At 55.2% G+C, this 15,629-nt stretch overlaps 1 protein-coding gene across 2 annotated transcripts in view; it reads left to right on the top strand.

Moving 5' to 3' along the window:
* The window catches only part of INPP5A (inositol polyphosphate-5-phosphatase A), a 234,673-nt gene that overhangs the window by 61,177 nt on the left and 157,867 nt on the right, over positions 1 to 15,629 (top strand). For both annotated transcript variants that reach the window (XM_070631482.1, XM_070631473.1), the window contains exon 2: positions 3,602 to 3,643. In XM_070631482.1, coding sequence (XP_070487583.1) covers positions 3,602 to 3,643 — 42 coding nt within the window. The remainder of the gene's footprint in view (positions 1 to 3,601; positions 3,644 to 15,629) is intronic.

The following is a 15,629-nucleotide window of genomic DNA, read 5'->3' as shown; positions in this document are numbered from 1 at the left end:
GCATGAGAGAGGGAGCAGAGAGCTGTCCGCAGTCCAGGGGCATCTGGTGCTCGTGGCGCTGCCCCGCCACAGGCCAACCGAGTCTCCAGGTTGTGGAGGGCTTCCTGGAGGCGACATCCTCGGGCTGTCTCAGGGTAGGAAAGGGACGTCCCATGTGTGGAGGTTGGGGAAGTGAGCACAAACCTGCAGGGAGGACTGGGGAGGGGTGGGCTGGAGGGGCTGTGGGGCCAGGCACACAACGTGCTCTGGAGGAGCTGGCGGTCAGCCAGGCAGACCTGCCCACGAGTGGAAGAAATGCTGCCCAGGGAATGGCCTGGGACGGGCATCGTGGCGGTCACCGTGGCCACAGTGACCCGACAAGCAGGGGGCGGCCAGGGCTCCTGAGAACCTCGTCCCTTTTCAGTAGATTTCTTCTCTTCCTTCCTCTAAGTGTTTTTGGCTCCTCTGTCGTTTATTTAGATCTGCAGTTTAATTATTCCCCAGCCTTTGAGTGGCCTCTTTCTAAACAGTAAACAAATACAGACGTATCTTTGTTTAAAGCACTTTTATTAGGACTGTTTGGTTTTATTGTTTCAGTGGATCCCCAGTCAGAGTGGGCTGAAAGTCCTGTTAGTGATTTAGATGAGAGAGTGACCAAGAATTGGGCTAGAGGAACGTAAAATCCCAAAGCCACTTCCAGACTGTGACCGACTGTGTCCCACTGTTGGCTTCCACATGTGCGTCTGCTGGCCTCCAGAGGGTCAGCCGGGCGGACGGCCTCCAGCGGGCGCCCAGGGCTGTGCCTGCCCCAGGCGACGTGGGCCAGGCTGTGAGACGGGCCGTGCAGGCTCTCGGCAGCCTCGCTCGAGGTCCTGATCCATTTTGCAAACGGGACAGGGAGCTGTCATTACTCACGGCGGCTAGAGCTGGATGTGGGGCTGAAGGCCATGTGAGCAGATCAGAGGGACACGTGCTGGTCAGTGTGAATTGACGGCTTCTTGGCGGCATCAGAGCCAGGCTGTCCTCACTTGGGCCTTGCGACCATTGTCCCTCCTTTCCTTCCCAGGCGGTGGTGCGGGTCGGTGACAGCAGGGAGAGCAGGCCCGTGCAGTGGTGGTTTTGGGTTGGCAGGCTGCTGGCCTCAGAGGCTCTGGCTCCCTGCTGCGGGCCGTGGTCTCCATTGCTCCAAGGCTGGGCCTGGGCAGGGTGGGTGGCCGTGGCAGGCGGTGGCGGGGGTGTTTGCACACGTGGGTGTGTGCCTGCTTGTGCTGGGGGCATGTTGTAGAAGGCCCGACTCAGGGGTTCTGCTTGCCAGAGGACAGTAGGAGCGGCCTGCAGGGGCGCCAGGACCGGGTGGAGGAGTGCCGTGGTGGTGCAGGGTGCTCCCTGTCGGGACCTGAACACAGGCCTGCCGTGCTGGCTGACCCACCATTTGTCGGGGTCTGTCCAGCCTCTGCACCCAGGACACAGAGGAGGGAATGCGTGTGGCTGCTGTCACAAGGACACACAGGCACACTAAGTCTTCACGCCCATCCCCGTTGTCCCTGCATTGGTCCCTGGTCATCGCAGTCCAGGGTCACGCAGGGAGGCAGGCATTACCACCTACGTGTTCTCGTGCGAGTGGGAGGCAGGAGACGGGGCTGGCACAGAGGAGCCGGGTGCTGGGCGGGCCCATGGGGAGCAAGCTGCAGAGGTGACTGCTGATGCCGCCTGAGTCGGCTTTGCCTCATCCCTGAGCGCGGCGGGTGCAGTGTATTCGCACCTGCCCCTGCAGCCCCGTCGTGGGCCCACCTTGCCACACTCACGTGGCTGGGGCTCCCGGAGCACAGCAGGACAGGAAGTCACGGTCCGCCCTCCTGCGGGCTGCTTCTGGGACTTCCTGTTCAGGGCTGAATAGTGTTCGTTGTCTGGATAGACCACAGTTTGTCCACTCACCCAGGGGTGGGCATCCGGACTGTTTCCCTCTCGGCTCCTGAGACTGTGGGCGTTCGTGTACAGCTTCTGTGTGGACGTGTTTCCGTTTCTCCGGGGCTCACACCTGGGAGGGGAGCTGCGGGGTCGTGTGGTGACTCCGTGTTTAGCATTTTAAGGACCGTTCCACAGAGGCTGCAGCGTTACATCCCTCAGCCTGTCTCAGGGCTCCAGTTTCTCCACATCCTCGCCAGACTTGCTGGCATTCTCCTGGATTTCAGCCGTCCGCATGGGTGTGCAGTGGTATCTCTCTGTGGCTTGATTTGTGTTTCCCTGACAGCTAACAATGTTCAGCATCTTTCCGTGTGCTTATTGGTCATTCTGTTCACACGCTCTGCCCAGTTTTAATTGGTCACTTGTCTTTTGTGGCCATCTCTTCTTTGCTCACCTGGGAGGGTGATGGGGTGGGTGCAGCACCCCCCTCCAGTGAGCGGGAGGTGGGCCGGGGCCCGCTGGGTGGGGGTGGCCTGCACTGGGCCTGGCTCCCGAACTCGGTCTTGGTGAGCGGAAGGCCCCACAGCTGGCTGGACCCTGGCCTCCATCTCTGTGGGTGGATCTCCAGGGTCCTCCACTCTCTCCTATGGTCTGTAGGCTCTTGTTTCACAGCGGGGTTTTTTTCTTCCTTCGTTAATTTATTTGAAGTTCAGTCTTCCTGCTCATCAGGCCACTGAGAAGTGTCAGCTGACACAAGGCCTAAGCGCCTGTGGGCGGCCTCCCGATGCTGCTGCCCTGCGGCCTGTGGGTGGTGCCTTTGCCGCCGTGCTCAGCCTGGTCCCCGGGCTCCACGCCACGGCGTCGGAGCTCTGCTCTGGTCGGGCCTGTGGTCTGAGCAGGGGCCTGAGTCCCAAGGGGCGCTGGCTGGTTTTGTTTTGGGTCATGGTGAAGACACACAACGCTGGATCTGTCATTCTTACAGTTTTCAAGTGTGCGGTGAGGCGCGTGAGCGCAGGCCCCAGGGTTCTCACCTCCAGGTCTGACGCTGCACCCATCGCACTTGAGTCCGGCTGCGGGGCCCTCGTTTTAAAGCGTGCTCTTCCTGAGCAGTCCCATGTCCATGTCCAGGGCTGCGGTTTCCTCTTGGCGCCTCGTCCACGGCTGGGTTTGGTGGGGCCGTGCGCCCCCTTGGCCGGCTGTCTGGTGGTCCAGGACCCCCAGCAGGGATGCATGTGAAGACATCTCATTTCTTGCTTTGTGGGCTCTTTGCTGGCTCTTCCTGGGCGTCCAGAACATCCTCTCTGCTCTGCCTGGTTCTTGAAGCCAGCCCTGAGGTGGCAGCGCGCACAGTCCCGCCATGGCCGTGTGGACGAAGGCTGCTCCTTGGCCAGCTGGCTGGGTCTGCCCTCCGCCATCCTGCAGCAGACACCCCGCCTGAGCTCCTCCCTGTGACCGCCGTGGGGGACTGGGCAGGGCTGCAGGTTGAGCATGGATGCCGGGCGCTGTGGGGCCTGCCCTTTGGCGGGCGAGGTTTGCAGGGGAGGCTGCAGATCAGGCCCTCCATGCAGAGCGGGGTCCCCTCATGTGGAGGGAGAGGCTCCCCGTGCAGAGTGGGGTGACCCCCTTGTGTGCACACCCCAGCTCCCACAACGATCAGGTGTGTTTGGTGCTGTGTCAATGGTCATCTGACTGTCTTTTCTTTCTTCTTAATTTACAGCCAGAAAACCTGCAGAAGAACTGGCTTCGGGAATTTTATCAGGTAAGAACTGCTTGAGCCAGCGTGTTCTTTGAGCTGGATTGCTTATGCGATAATATTTATTCCTGTGGAAATCCCGTCTTGTCTGTGCAGCATGCAGACTGGCACTGTCACGGTGCCGACTGTAACAGGTGTCACATTTCTACTTCACCCTCAGTCGAGTTCCTCCTTCAGGTCCCTTTTCAGGCTCCCCTCCTTTCGGCTGGGATTCCGGGAACCTGTCGAGAGGGTCCTGTGGTCGCAGTGTGAAGGTGGTCAGGCCACGCAGAGGGGCTGCTGTGCACTCTGGCAGGACGTGTGGGTGACTGGGCCAGGGGAGGTGCCGTCAGGATGAGGTGCAGACTCCAGCGTGTCTGAGCAGATGTTGAGTGAGCCCCTGGGTCGAGGTGGGTTCTGCTCTGGGTGCTGGGGTGCAGCTCTGAGAGGCGGATGGAGGGTGCTGCTCCCGGAGCCTGTGTTCCACGAGGAGACGCATGGTCAGCACAACCAAGACCAGCTCAGGACCTGCAAGGCTGTAGCCTGGGTCCAGGTTGTGCGTGTGTGTATGCGTGCATGTTGGACCCCAGGTAGGGTGTTTGAGAGGCCACTCTGAGGAGGGGATGTTTAGACTGAGGCCTGGTGGATGGGAAGGGCTGAGCAGCCAAGGGCATCCAATTTGGCCGGGGTGGCCGGGTGGCTGTGGGCTATCAGGAGGCGAGTGTGGCCGCAGCCCAGAGGGTAGTGCAGGGTAGAGACAGCGTGGGGTGAGGCAGGGCCCGGCCACCAAGGCCCTTGCGACAGTGGGGGAAGGGCTGTGGGGAACTGTGCCTCTGCGTCCTCCTTGTCCCCCCTGCGTCCCACCGTCCCCCTTGCACCCCTCTCGCCCTGTCCTCCTGCAGCTCTGCTGAGCCCAGCAGATGTGTTTTGTGAGCAGGAGGCAGTAGCAGATATTGGGAAGTGGCCTCTGGGCCTCCCTTCCTCCCGACCTCAGGGCCTGGTGGGTTGAGACCCAAGGGGCTGAGGGGGTGGCACTGTGGTGGGTACACTTTGGGTGGTGCTGTGTCCTGACTGTCCCCTGAAAGGTGCTGGCTCTGGGCTAGGGAACCTGAGCACAGGTGGATGAAAATGGGCCAGTGAGCTGCTTGGGCTCCTGCAGTCCACGCTGGGCATTGAGGGGCCACCATGTGTTGGGTCTACCGGTGCTGAGCCATCCATGTCCTACTAGATGCTCAGGGCCAGTGGTAGGGCGATGGCGGGTCCTGCTCCCGTTCTGGAGATGACAGTGGGACCTGGAGGGGAGAGCCGTGGGGCAGGCCTTCCTGTCCCTCACCGGAAGGTGTCCGCCTGGGGTGTTTGGAGGTGGTGTCCTTCCCTCCCCGTCCAACATGGACTGTCTGCCAGGCATCCTGCCAGGTTCTTGGCTGGGATGAAAGGCCTAGGAGGAGGAGGCATCAGGAAGGTTCTGGAAGGAGCATCCTTTGGGATAGGGCAGGCAAGAGGTCATCAGAGGGAGGGTCTCTGGCAGTAGGGTGGGGCTCGGTTCCACATCACTGGTGGGTTCTGAGCCCTTGCTCCCCACATGCTGCCCTGCCCAGTAGAAACCTGACGTCAGGGACCCCTGGCTGAAGCCCAGGCTGGCGGAGCTATGGTGTATCAGCTCCACGAGTGCAGCTTGCCAGCGGGGGGAGGGCGAGGTTCCCCTCCTGGTGCCTTCGGGGGTCAGATGCGCTCTGGGGCTCCCTCTTCCCGCGGCCATGGAGTGAGAGGCCCCATGTCTGGCTGGAGCCCCGTCCAGCTCTCTCCGTGTCTGTGTTGGTTTTGGCCAGAACAGCTGCGGTGTGAATTTGCAGCTTTTGTTTGTTTGTTTGCTTTTCAAAGCAGGGCCTGGGAGGGTGTGTGCTGAGCACGAGTCTGAGATTCGTCGGGGACACACCTGGAGGGGCGAGTGGGCAGCTGGCCTGGCTCCGGGCTGGGAGGGGTCCTGGCAGTGAGGGTCCCAAGGGAGCATGCATGAAGCCTGCCCATGTGCGGGGGCCGTCCTCGGTGACGGGGGCAGTTGTGGGGAGCAGGCAATGAGACCCCGACTTGGCAGGCCCTGTTCTGGGTCTCAGAGCACACTCCCACCTTCCTCTCCTTCGACTTTGCCGAGGACTAGAGTCACTGGTGTGTTTCCGACGGTCGGGTAGCCAGTGGTCTGAGAATGAGTCAGAGCACGGCGGCTCTACTCTTTGTGAACTTGGACCCCCGGAAAACCAGCCCACAGCCATGTCCCTCCTTTCTGAGCCTCCTCGCTGCACACGTGCGTGTCGGGCTGTTTCTGGAACCCAGAACCCGACAGGGCAGGCAGCTGGCACTTTGCTTGAGGCCCGTTTCCAGAGCACCTGGTGTCCTTCCTGGAGCGCTAAGCCTTTACAAAGAGAAGAGGAGACAGCACGATGGGTGCTTTGTGACGGATGCGGCTTTTCCTGGTTCGTAAGCAGAAGCCTCTTTGGAAGGAAGAAATTTCAGTGACACTTAGAGAATTTTCAGTGACAATTCATTAAGAGTAAGATTTGAACACAGTTGCCCCTCCGACACTTTTTTGGGCTGACTTGCTGGATGAGGTGATCATCCGGCTGACCGTGGCTCAACGGCTGGCCTGAGTGGAGAGCGAGTGGGCGCCGCCCCGAGCAAGGGCTGACATAACCGCCTCTGACCACTGCTCGCCGGGCCCATGGCCCAGGGGCGCTGAGCGGCTGCTGCTATCCTTTTCTTTTCTTTTCTTTTTTAATCCTAGTTTCTATTATGCAGTTATTTTATTTTTCAGAGTCGCCTTTAACACACTGCCTTTATAAACAGAATTGAGTATGAGCTTCATGCTCCTTAGAACCCTTGGAATAACTTTTGTTTCCTGTAAACTTGATCACTGTGAAAACGCAGGAGGCAGGAGGAAACGTTTTCGTTTCCATCGTTAGTCCTGACGAGCTCTGAGGCCTTCTCACGTGTTCTGTCCTGGCGTCAGGCCGGGTGGTCAGCCTTGCAGAAGATGCAGATCCTGGTGTCACCCCAGCTGGCGCCCCTGTCCTGTCCTGCCCTCCCGTCCCAGCTCTGACCTCTTCCAAGTGTCAGGCTCCTGGACCCATCGCCATGACCCCACGGTCTTCCGTGTGTTGGGGTGCCCAGGCCCCAAGTGCAGGATCGGGCCCGCCTCTCACCCGCCAGGCCACCAGCACAGCTCGTGCGCCCTCTTCACAGCCCATCCAGGACCTCCCCGGGGCCCGGCCACGTTGCCAGGCCCTTCTCCGGCAGTAGCAGCCGCTCTCTGGAAACGGGACTCAGGTCGTGTTGCTCTCCTGCTCCCTGTCTCAGGTGTGCGAGCTGGGGTCTGTGGGCCTGCCTGCCTGCCCACTGCCTCCCTCTGGCTCTGCTTTGTCCCTCTGGCCATCCTGCGTCCCCAGACATACTTGGTGTTTCGGGCCTTGGCGCTTGCTCTTCCCTGGATGTGCCCTCCGTCCGTGTCCTTGTCCTTGCTGCCCCTTGGGGAGGCCCCTCCTGGTCACCCTCTTGGCCTCCCCCCAGGTCTTAGTGTGCTTCATGGCTTCATCTCGCTCTGAGCTTGCATTCGGTACTGGTGGTTACTTACTTACTTCTCTCTCCCACTGGAAGCACAAGCTGCACACCTGTGGGACTGAATCTTGTGTCCCCGAAGTCCGTATGCTGGAGCCTCATCCCCAGCGTGGTGGTATTGGAGGTGGCACCTGTGAAGGTCACCAGGTTCAGAAGAGGTGATGAGGCTGGGGCCCATGATGGGATGAGTGCCCTTATCTGCAGAGGAAGGGGCCGTGGCTTGGGAAGTGCCAGCTGCCTTTCCAGGTGCTGGGGGCCAGCAGTGCAAGGGCCAGATGCCCCTGCCCTCAGGAGCTTCCACTGCACTGCGGAGACGCCGGACACACCCAGCGTGGCCCAGGGGCTGGCACTGGGAAGGAGGCAAGCCATGGGCGGCTGGGGTGCAGGGCCCTTTCATGGGGTCCCCAGGACAGCTCTCGGGGAGGCCGCAGCAAGGCCCGAAGGCAGGGTGGGAGCAGCCATTCTGCTTCGGTTGGTCATGTCTAACCTTAGTTCCTCAAACTGCGGGCAAGGTTCTAGGAAGTTAATTTGAACCTTTTCCCCATTTACAAAGGTGGTGTGTTGCCTGTCAGCTCTTGGGGCAGGGACCTGTCTTGCTCATTGCCGAATGCTGAGCACCCAGGAGTGTCTGACGCGTGGCTGTGCTTAGCGGTTCTTTGTTGAATAATACTCGGGAAATTACACAAAGCAGAAAAGTATTTATAAATGAATCTCCCCCACGCTGTCCTGCCTTTAGTTTGAGGAGTGCACCCGCGTGTCTGGCCGTCTGCGTGGATGGAGGAAAAGGTAATTCTTCCTTAGCCGGTCACAGATAAGTGTCGTTTTGCAGCTTACTCTTCTTTTGGTAGACCGGAAAATCTTTCTGTATAAATTAATATAAGCTATCTGTTTTAATGGCTTCAGAGTATTTCATTAAATGGGTAGGCCGTCATTTTTCTCTGGATGGACTCTTAGGTTGTTTCCAGTTTGTTTGTAGTCATGCTGTGGATAAATTTAAAAACAGATATAGTGTTGGCTCACACGCAAATATAAAATAAGCAAGCATCGAAGATTGTTTGGTGAGATAAATGTTTTTGTTTATTAACGAGAGAACCAATAAGTTAGAATTGGTTCAAAGAAGAAAACAAACGGCAAACAAATGGATTCTCCCCTCAGCAGTGCTGTGTGCGTTTGCATAATAGATGTAAACCTGGCCAATAATCAGTTGCATTCCACCGACACTGAGCTTCCCTGTGGTCAAGGACCATTTGCATCGCTATCTGTTTTTAGAATTCACAGAATTGTGGAATAGCTCTGCGATAGCTCTGCGATAAGTGGAGGTAGAAATCACCCACATTGGTGAGCCTAAGTGGAGGTAGAAATCACCCACATTGGTGAGCCGAACAGGCACTTTCTAGTCTTTTTTGCTCATTTTAAAATCTTTTCACTTTTTTCTCCTGAGAGTAATTTAAAAAATATGGTGATGAGCAAATCTGCTTCCAACTGACTTGGAGGAACCAGGTGCCAAGTTTACCCTCCTGCCTTAAACAAATTAACCCCAGAAAGCCTCTACAAAACAGGGGTTTTCAGAGATCAGACAACAGGCCATGCATCCAGGGCAGTGACGTCCGGGAGAGGGGAGGAGAGGGAAGCCCTGTCGTTGGCCTGGTTTGCGCCCCGGAGAGCACTTCCAGGCTGGTATCCAACAGGGTAAAAGTCACGGTTTTATTGTTTGCATCCAATCAAAAATTACCGGGCAGTCAAAGAAGCAGGAAGATAGGACCCATAATGAGAAAAATCCGTCAAGAGTATGGCTAGAGGATTAGTTTTATTGATCTTGGTGAACCTGCTTTTGGTTTTATTGGTTGTGTCTGTTTTTCTCTTTTCTCCTTCACTGATTTCTGCTTTTTATTTATTTTTTTCTTACTTTTGATTACTTTGGGTTTACTTTGCTCCTTTAAATGTAATTTCTGAAGGTAGAGGACAAAAATGACCAATTTCAGAAATTTGACATGGGGCATCATCACTAAAATCCTTCTGACATTAAGAAGATAGTAAGGGGAATCTCATGAACAACTTTATGCCAATAGATTTGGAAACATATGAAAGGAACATATTTTTTGAAAAGCAGGGTATCAAAGCTTAGTTGAGAGGAAATAAATGAGCTCAGTAGCCTTCTATCTATTAAAGTAAGATTTGCTCAACTTTCCCACAAGAAACCCTCCAGAACCAGATGGTTTCACTGGTGAATTCTATCAAACATTCACTCAAGAAACAACAGTTCTACAGAAGCTTTTCAAGAAGATTGAAGCACAGGTGATACTTCCTAACTCATCCTGTGACGCCGGCAGCACCCTGTCATCAAAGGCAGACAGAGGCACTGCGTGGTAAAAATACAGGTCAGTATCCCCCATGACATAAGTGCAAAAATTCATAAAACTTTAGCAAGTCAAATATAAACCCACACCTATATATAAACATATGTGATACACACGTAAGCATGTATCAGTATATCAAAAAGTTAATGCCTCATGGCCACGGGATGCAAGCCTGGCTTAACACTCAAAAGTTAATAAATAGAGTTTACCATGTTAACTGATTGAAGAAGAAAAACCATATGATCACCTCAGCAGATGCAGGAAAAAGTGTCTGACAAAATTCTATAAACATTTCTGATAAAAACTCCCAGCCAACTAGGGATAGAAGGGGCCTTAACCCTTTAAAGAGCATCTGCAGAGACCCCACGGCCAACAGCGTAGTTAGCGGTGAGAGGCGGGGTGCTCTGCAGGCTGGGAGTAGAGCAAGGATGCCTGTCTTGCCTCTCTGTTCACATGGTACCGATGGTCGTAGCCAGTGCAATGGGACAACAAAGGAAATAGTCACACAGATGTGAAAGGAAGAAATAAAAACTCTCTCTGTTGGCAGAAGTCATGCCTAGGTGTTTAGAAAATCATGAGGAATCCACAAAACTTTATTAATGTAAGTGAATTTATTTAGTTTGCAACATAGAAGTTCCGTTTGAAAACATCTTCTTTATATTACCTATGAACAGTTGGAAACTTAAGAAATAATATTTACAATAGCACTAAAATGAAATACTTGCGTATAAATCTAATGAAATATGTTGATATCTCTACACTGAAGACTATGAAACACTGATGAAAGGAATCCGAGAGGATGTAAAGAAAGAGCTATGCCATGTTCATGGTGGGAAGACTAAACTGTGTTAACACGTTCACTCACGTTCCAGTCAGTCTCTGCAGGATGTTTGGGTGGAAGACTGCAAGATGGTTCTGAAATTTATATGGTAAAGCAGACGAACTAGAATAGCCAAAACAGTTTTGAAAAAACCCCAGTCAAGTTTAAGGACTCACACTTTCTGATCTCAATACGTCCGTGAAGCTACGGCAGTCGAGACTGTGCTTTTGGCAGGACAGAGATCTAGATGAGGGGAACGAAGAGATGTGGGAATAGACCCACAGGTGTGGCCAGGGCTTGACAGAGGTGAAAGTCACTCGTTAGGGAGAGGTCAGCCTCGCAACAAATGGTGCTGGAATAATTGGACATCCATAAGCAAAGATTTGTTAGAATACCAAAAGCACAATTCATAAAAGAAAAACATTGATAAATTAGAACTTATAATTAGGAACTTCTGCTCTTTGTAAGACACTGTTGAAAGACATGTTGCAGATGAGGACGTGGGGGGAATGTTTGCAAGTTGCATATCTGATGAAGGACTTGTATCTAGAATATGTAAGGAACTCTCAAGTCGGTAATAAGAAATTAAAGAACCCAGTTGAAAATGAGCAAAAGATTTGAACAGACACTTTACCAAAGAAGATACACAAGTGATAAGTAAGCATGTGAAAAGCTGCTCAACATCACTGTCCTACGGGAAATGCAAATTAGAATCACATGAGATATCAGCTCTGTCCATTAGATGGGCTAAAATTAACAAAACAAAGTGTGAAAACCCTGACGATACCCAGGGCTGACAAGGACACGGTGCACGTGGCACCCTCACATCCTGCTGCTGGGCATCCAGAGTGGTGTGGCCACTTTGGAAAATGGTCTGTCCATTTTTATAAAGTTCAACTTAGACTCACCACGGGACCCAAGAACCCCACCCTGTACCCCGTTGATGTGAAAATGTGTGTTTACACAGAAGCCTGAAGTGGGTGTTCCCAGTGGCTTTGTTTGTAACCTGTCCTGGAGAGAAGGCAGACGCAACCGCCACATGCCGTCCGATTGTGCTGATGTGGTGTGTGGGACAGGCAAGACTGGGGACCGAGGCGGCCTGCTGCTGCAGGAGGGGCCTTGGACGAGATGGTGCCCAGGGCACGGGGACCTTGTGAGGCCTGATGTCACCGCTCCATATTCTGGGGTGGCGCTGGTCATTGAGAAACACGTGTTTTCCTCTGAGACCCCCAGTCTTCCGCATTCCAACCCATGGGTCCCGTCTGTTTTCTAGCTCCGCTCTTGCTGTGGCTGCACTCGTCCTGGGTCTGCAGATCCCATCTACAGGTGCTCCCCACTTCCCGGGTGTTCATTTCGAGGCTGGGCCTCCTTTCCAGATGCGTGGTCCCAGCTGCCAGCCTCCCCTGGATGTCTCTCAGGCTGAACTTCTCTGTCCCCTGCCCCCACACCAGTCCTGCGTCCCTGACTCCCTCCTGCTGATGGAGCTCCCAGCTCGGGCCTCAATCTCGGAATTTGCTCTGCTCTTCTCTGCCTCTCTTGTCTTGCATCCCACGTCGGCAAGTGCTGTCACCACTACCTTCAGAGTATCTTTGCTCCTGTCCCTGCTGCCACCCTGGCAGGCCTCTCTAGTCTCCCTGGCTGGCTGCAGTGGCTTCCTCCTGGTCTGCTTCTTCGCCTGCATCCTTCCTGCCTCCTGGCCACTGAGCAGCCTGTTCATGAGCCAGATGCTCACTGAGGCCTCCAAGGTCCTGCATGAGCTCCCTCCTTGTTCTTCCTGCCTCAGGACCTTGGCACATGCTGTTCCCTCCGACTGACCGTCTTCTCCTTGCGTGTCTGTTCACTTGCTCTCTTGGATCATGCAGGCTGGGAGGCTTTAGCTGACTGCCTCCTTTAAAACTGCAGCCCCTTCTTCTCATTCCCTCTCCTGCGCCTGCGGGTATTACTCTTCTCTGTTGCACCAGGTCTCCCAACATCCCATATCATTTTTTACTCTCATTCCACGGAGGCAGGAGTACACCCCAGCTTCTAGGTCAGTAAATATTCATGCCTTATTTGGGGTGCCCAGAGCACACCCTGAGACAGGATCTTGGTGGACCTTGTTCTGGCGGGGCAGCGAGTACCAGGAGGGGACTGGGCTGTGGGACTGGCCGGGATGCTCAGGGAGTGCTGAGGGGTACGCCTGTGCTGTGAGCAGTGCGACCCGTTGGCCAGTCCTGAGGCATCTTGACCAAGGGCCAGGCTCTGTTATTACTCTCAGTTCTTTTCTCTGGCTGAGGACAGGGGAGCATCTGGCCCGGGGTGCTACAGTGATGTGCGGAGATTGTGACCCAGATCAGACTCAGGGCTGGACGCTGGTGTGGGAGGGCCAGAGCTCGGGGCCCAGAGCACAGCCCGGCCGGGTGCTTCCTGTGCACTGGGCCTGTGGACGTGTCTGCCCCAGCCGCAGGTCCCCAGTGTGCTCGGTCTGTCTGCCTGCCCAAGGTGTGACCTGTACCGGTGAGAGGCGTCGTCCTGGTGTGCAGCCTTCTCAGTTCCCTCCCCTCGTCCCGTCGAGGTGGGGCCCTTCCGTCACCCACCAAGTCCTCTCCTGCCCCTCCCTCCACCCCTCCCCTCACCTCTCCCCGGGTCTGAGTTCCTTCACCGCAGGTGTGTGCGCCTTTCCAGAACTGCACATGACTGGAGCCCTGCAGAATATGCTCTTTGATATCCGGCTTCTTTCAGTCTGCCCGGGTTTAGAGGGTATTCTGTCTTTCTGTGTGTGCTGGCAGTTCGCTCATCTTATCCTGAGCACATAGCTTGGGGTCCTCTGATCTGCTGACCCGACCGCCCGTCCGTGGCATCTGGGCTGCTTCCACTTCTGCTTCTTGGGAACAAAGCTGCTGTGAACATTTATGTGTGAGGCTTTCTGGGCACACATGTTTTCGTTCCTCTTGAGTGTGTTCCTAGGGGAGAATTGTTGCATCGTGGGGCAGACGTGTGTTGAAGGTTTTAAGAAACTGCCCTCCGAGGGCTCCCATCACCGCATCACAGCTCCGCAGTGGGAGGTGAGGGTTCTGGCCTCTCCATCTCCTTGGCCACATTTTGGGTTGTCGGTCCTTTATGTTTTAGCTCCCTGAGTATTAAATGCCTTATGACAATATACAGCCAGTCCTGGGAGTCTAGTGGTTCAAAGTCCATGCTCTCACCCCCACGGCCGGGGCTCGTGTCTGGGACAGGGAACCACACCACCCATCTATTGGTGGTCATACTGTGGTAGCTGTGATGCAGAAAGCTATAGCGCCGGGATTTCAAATACCAGCAGGGTCACCCCTGGTGGACAGGTTTCAGCCGAGCTTCCAGAGTAGACAGACCAGGAAGAAGGAGCTGGACACCCACTTCTGAAAAACTGGCCACGCAGACCCTATGAACAGCAGCAGGGCGTTGTCTGATGGAGCGCCAGGAGGTGAGAGGGTGGCGCAGTAGAGACTGGGCAGGGTCCGCTCTGCTGTCCACAGGGCTCGAGGGGTCGGAGTCAGCCCGACAGCACTGACAACAAGCAGTGTACAAGGAGGAAGCAGGCCGTTCAGAAGTTGTTAGGCCCACGCACAGTGATTTCTCGCTGTTCTAAACGGTTTCTTTGTTAGTGTGTGCAGAGCCCTCGGTAGAGGTGTGTAAAGCTGGTTTGGTGTTCATTTGTGTCAGCGCTTTAGGTTCTTTCTGGAGAGACAGTCAGAGCTTGCTGCGGGGTGCAGGCGTCAGCAGTCTTCGCCCTCTGTCCTCGTGTAGTGCAAGGAAGAGCGTGGTGGCTCTGGGAGGACCCTGCGGTGGCCCCACTCAGAGTCCTGCTTGACCCTTGAAGGGTCACTGCCTCTGCTGATGTCAGCATGACTGCACTGTGGCAGTTTGGTGCTGGGGCTGTGGGACGGACTGAATTGTGTCCCCCCAAGTTCACACGTTAGAGCCCTAACCCCAGGAGGATGGCCTTAGGAGGCGGGGCCTGGGAGGGGATTACGGTGTGAGCTGGAGCCCTCATGGTGGGATTAGGGCCTTATGAAAGAAACCCCAGGGAGCTCCCTTCTCCCTTCCACCATGTGAGGACATGGCGAGAAGATGGCCGTCTGTGAAGCAGGAAGCGGGTTCTTAGATGCCAGATCTGCCAGCACCAGAATCCTGACTTGCAGCTTCAGACTGTGAGAGGTGAATGTCTGTGTTTGTGAGCCGCCTGGCCCGTGGTCCTTTGTTACAGCAGCCCAGCAGACTAGGACAAGTGCCCCTTGACGAGAGACCCTGAGAGCTTGCTCTCTCTCCCCCTCCACTGTGTGAAGACACAGCAGGAAGACGGCCGTCTACAAGCCAGGAGAAGAGTCCTCACCGACCCTGCTGGCTCTCTGATCTTGGACTTCCAGCCTCCAGAACTGTGAGAAGATATACGGCTGTTGTGTGAGCCACCAGCCTGTGATATTCTACCAGAGAGATGCCCCGCTGATCTGGTGGCTGGCCCTGCTGCCTGCTGGCGAGGTCACAGAAGCTTGTGACATCCTGTGTGCTGGGCTGCGAGAAGAAATGCCTGCAGCCCACACAGCTGACTCCTGGCACCCTGGCTGGCCTGGCTCTGTGTGGGGTATGGACTCTGGGAGGCATCTGAGCAGGGCCTCAAGGGGCTGAGTCTGGGCTTCCTCCTGGGGGCAGGCACCCAGCCTCCACCTGCACACAGCCCGGCACAGCCCTGGAGTAGAGGGAGGGCGGCCTGGGCCTTCAGAGGACCAGCTCCCCCGCCAACTCCAGGCCAGGGGTAGGCAGACGATCTTTAAGAGCAGAGTGTTTTCAAAGCATAGTTGGTAAACAGCAGTAATCTTTTCCTCTTGAGAAATTCTTTTGTCCCTTCTCTGCTCCTTATCTTGGCTGTCAGGCTCCCACTGGCTTGTTTGTAGGATGTAATTCCTTTTTAGGTCACTCAGATGCTCCTCTTTAGAGAAAGCCTAACAAGGCTGGCTGTTTCTATTTTTAACGCTGACTCTCGGCCAGTGGAGGGGACGTGCACTGGGCAGGCTGCTCAGCTGGTTTCCTGGGAACCGGGAGCCACCTCTTGTGCGGCCCCTTGCATGGCGTCAGGGGGCGGGGAAGCTGCTTTCCTTTGGCTGGTTGGGGTGTGTGTGTTTTAATTGCCCATGCTCTTGCTTGACAAAATTTCTAATTCACTCTTTTCCACAATGTTTTTCTTGGGCCTTCCTATGGAAGAACCCACATA

This window comes from Equus przewalskii, chromosome 1, assembly GCF_037783145.1.
Source record: "Equus przewalskii isolate Varuska chromosome 1, EquPr2, whole genome shotgun sequence".
In the NCBI taxonomy this organism is placed as follows: Eukaryota; Metazoa; Chordata; class Mammalia; order Perissodactyla; family Equidae; genus Equus; species Equus przewalskii.
The sequence above is the reverse complement of the archived record's forward strand: the minus strand, read 5'-3'. Positions and strand labels throughout refer to the sequence as shown.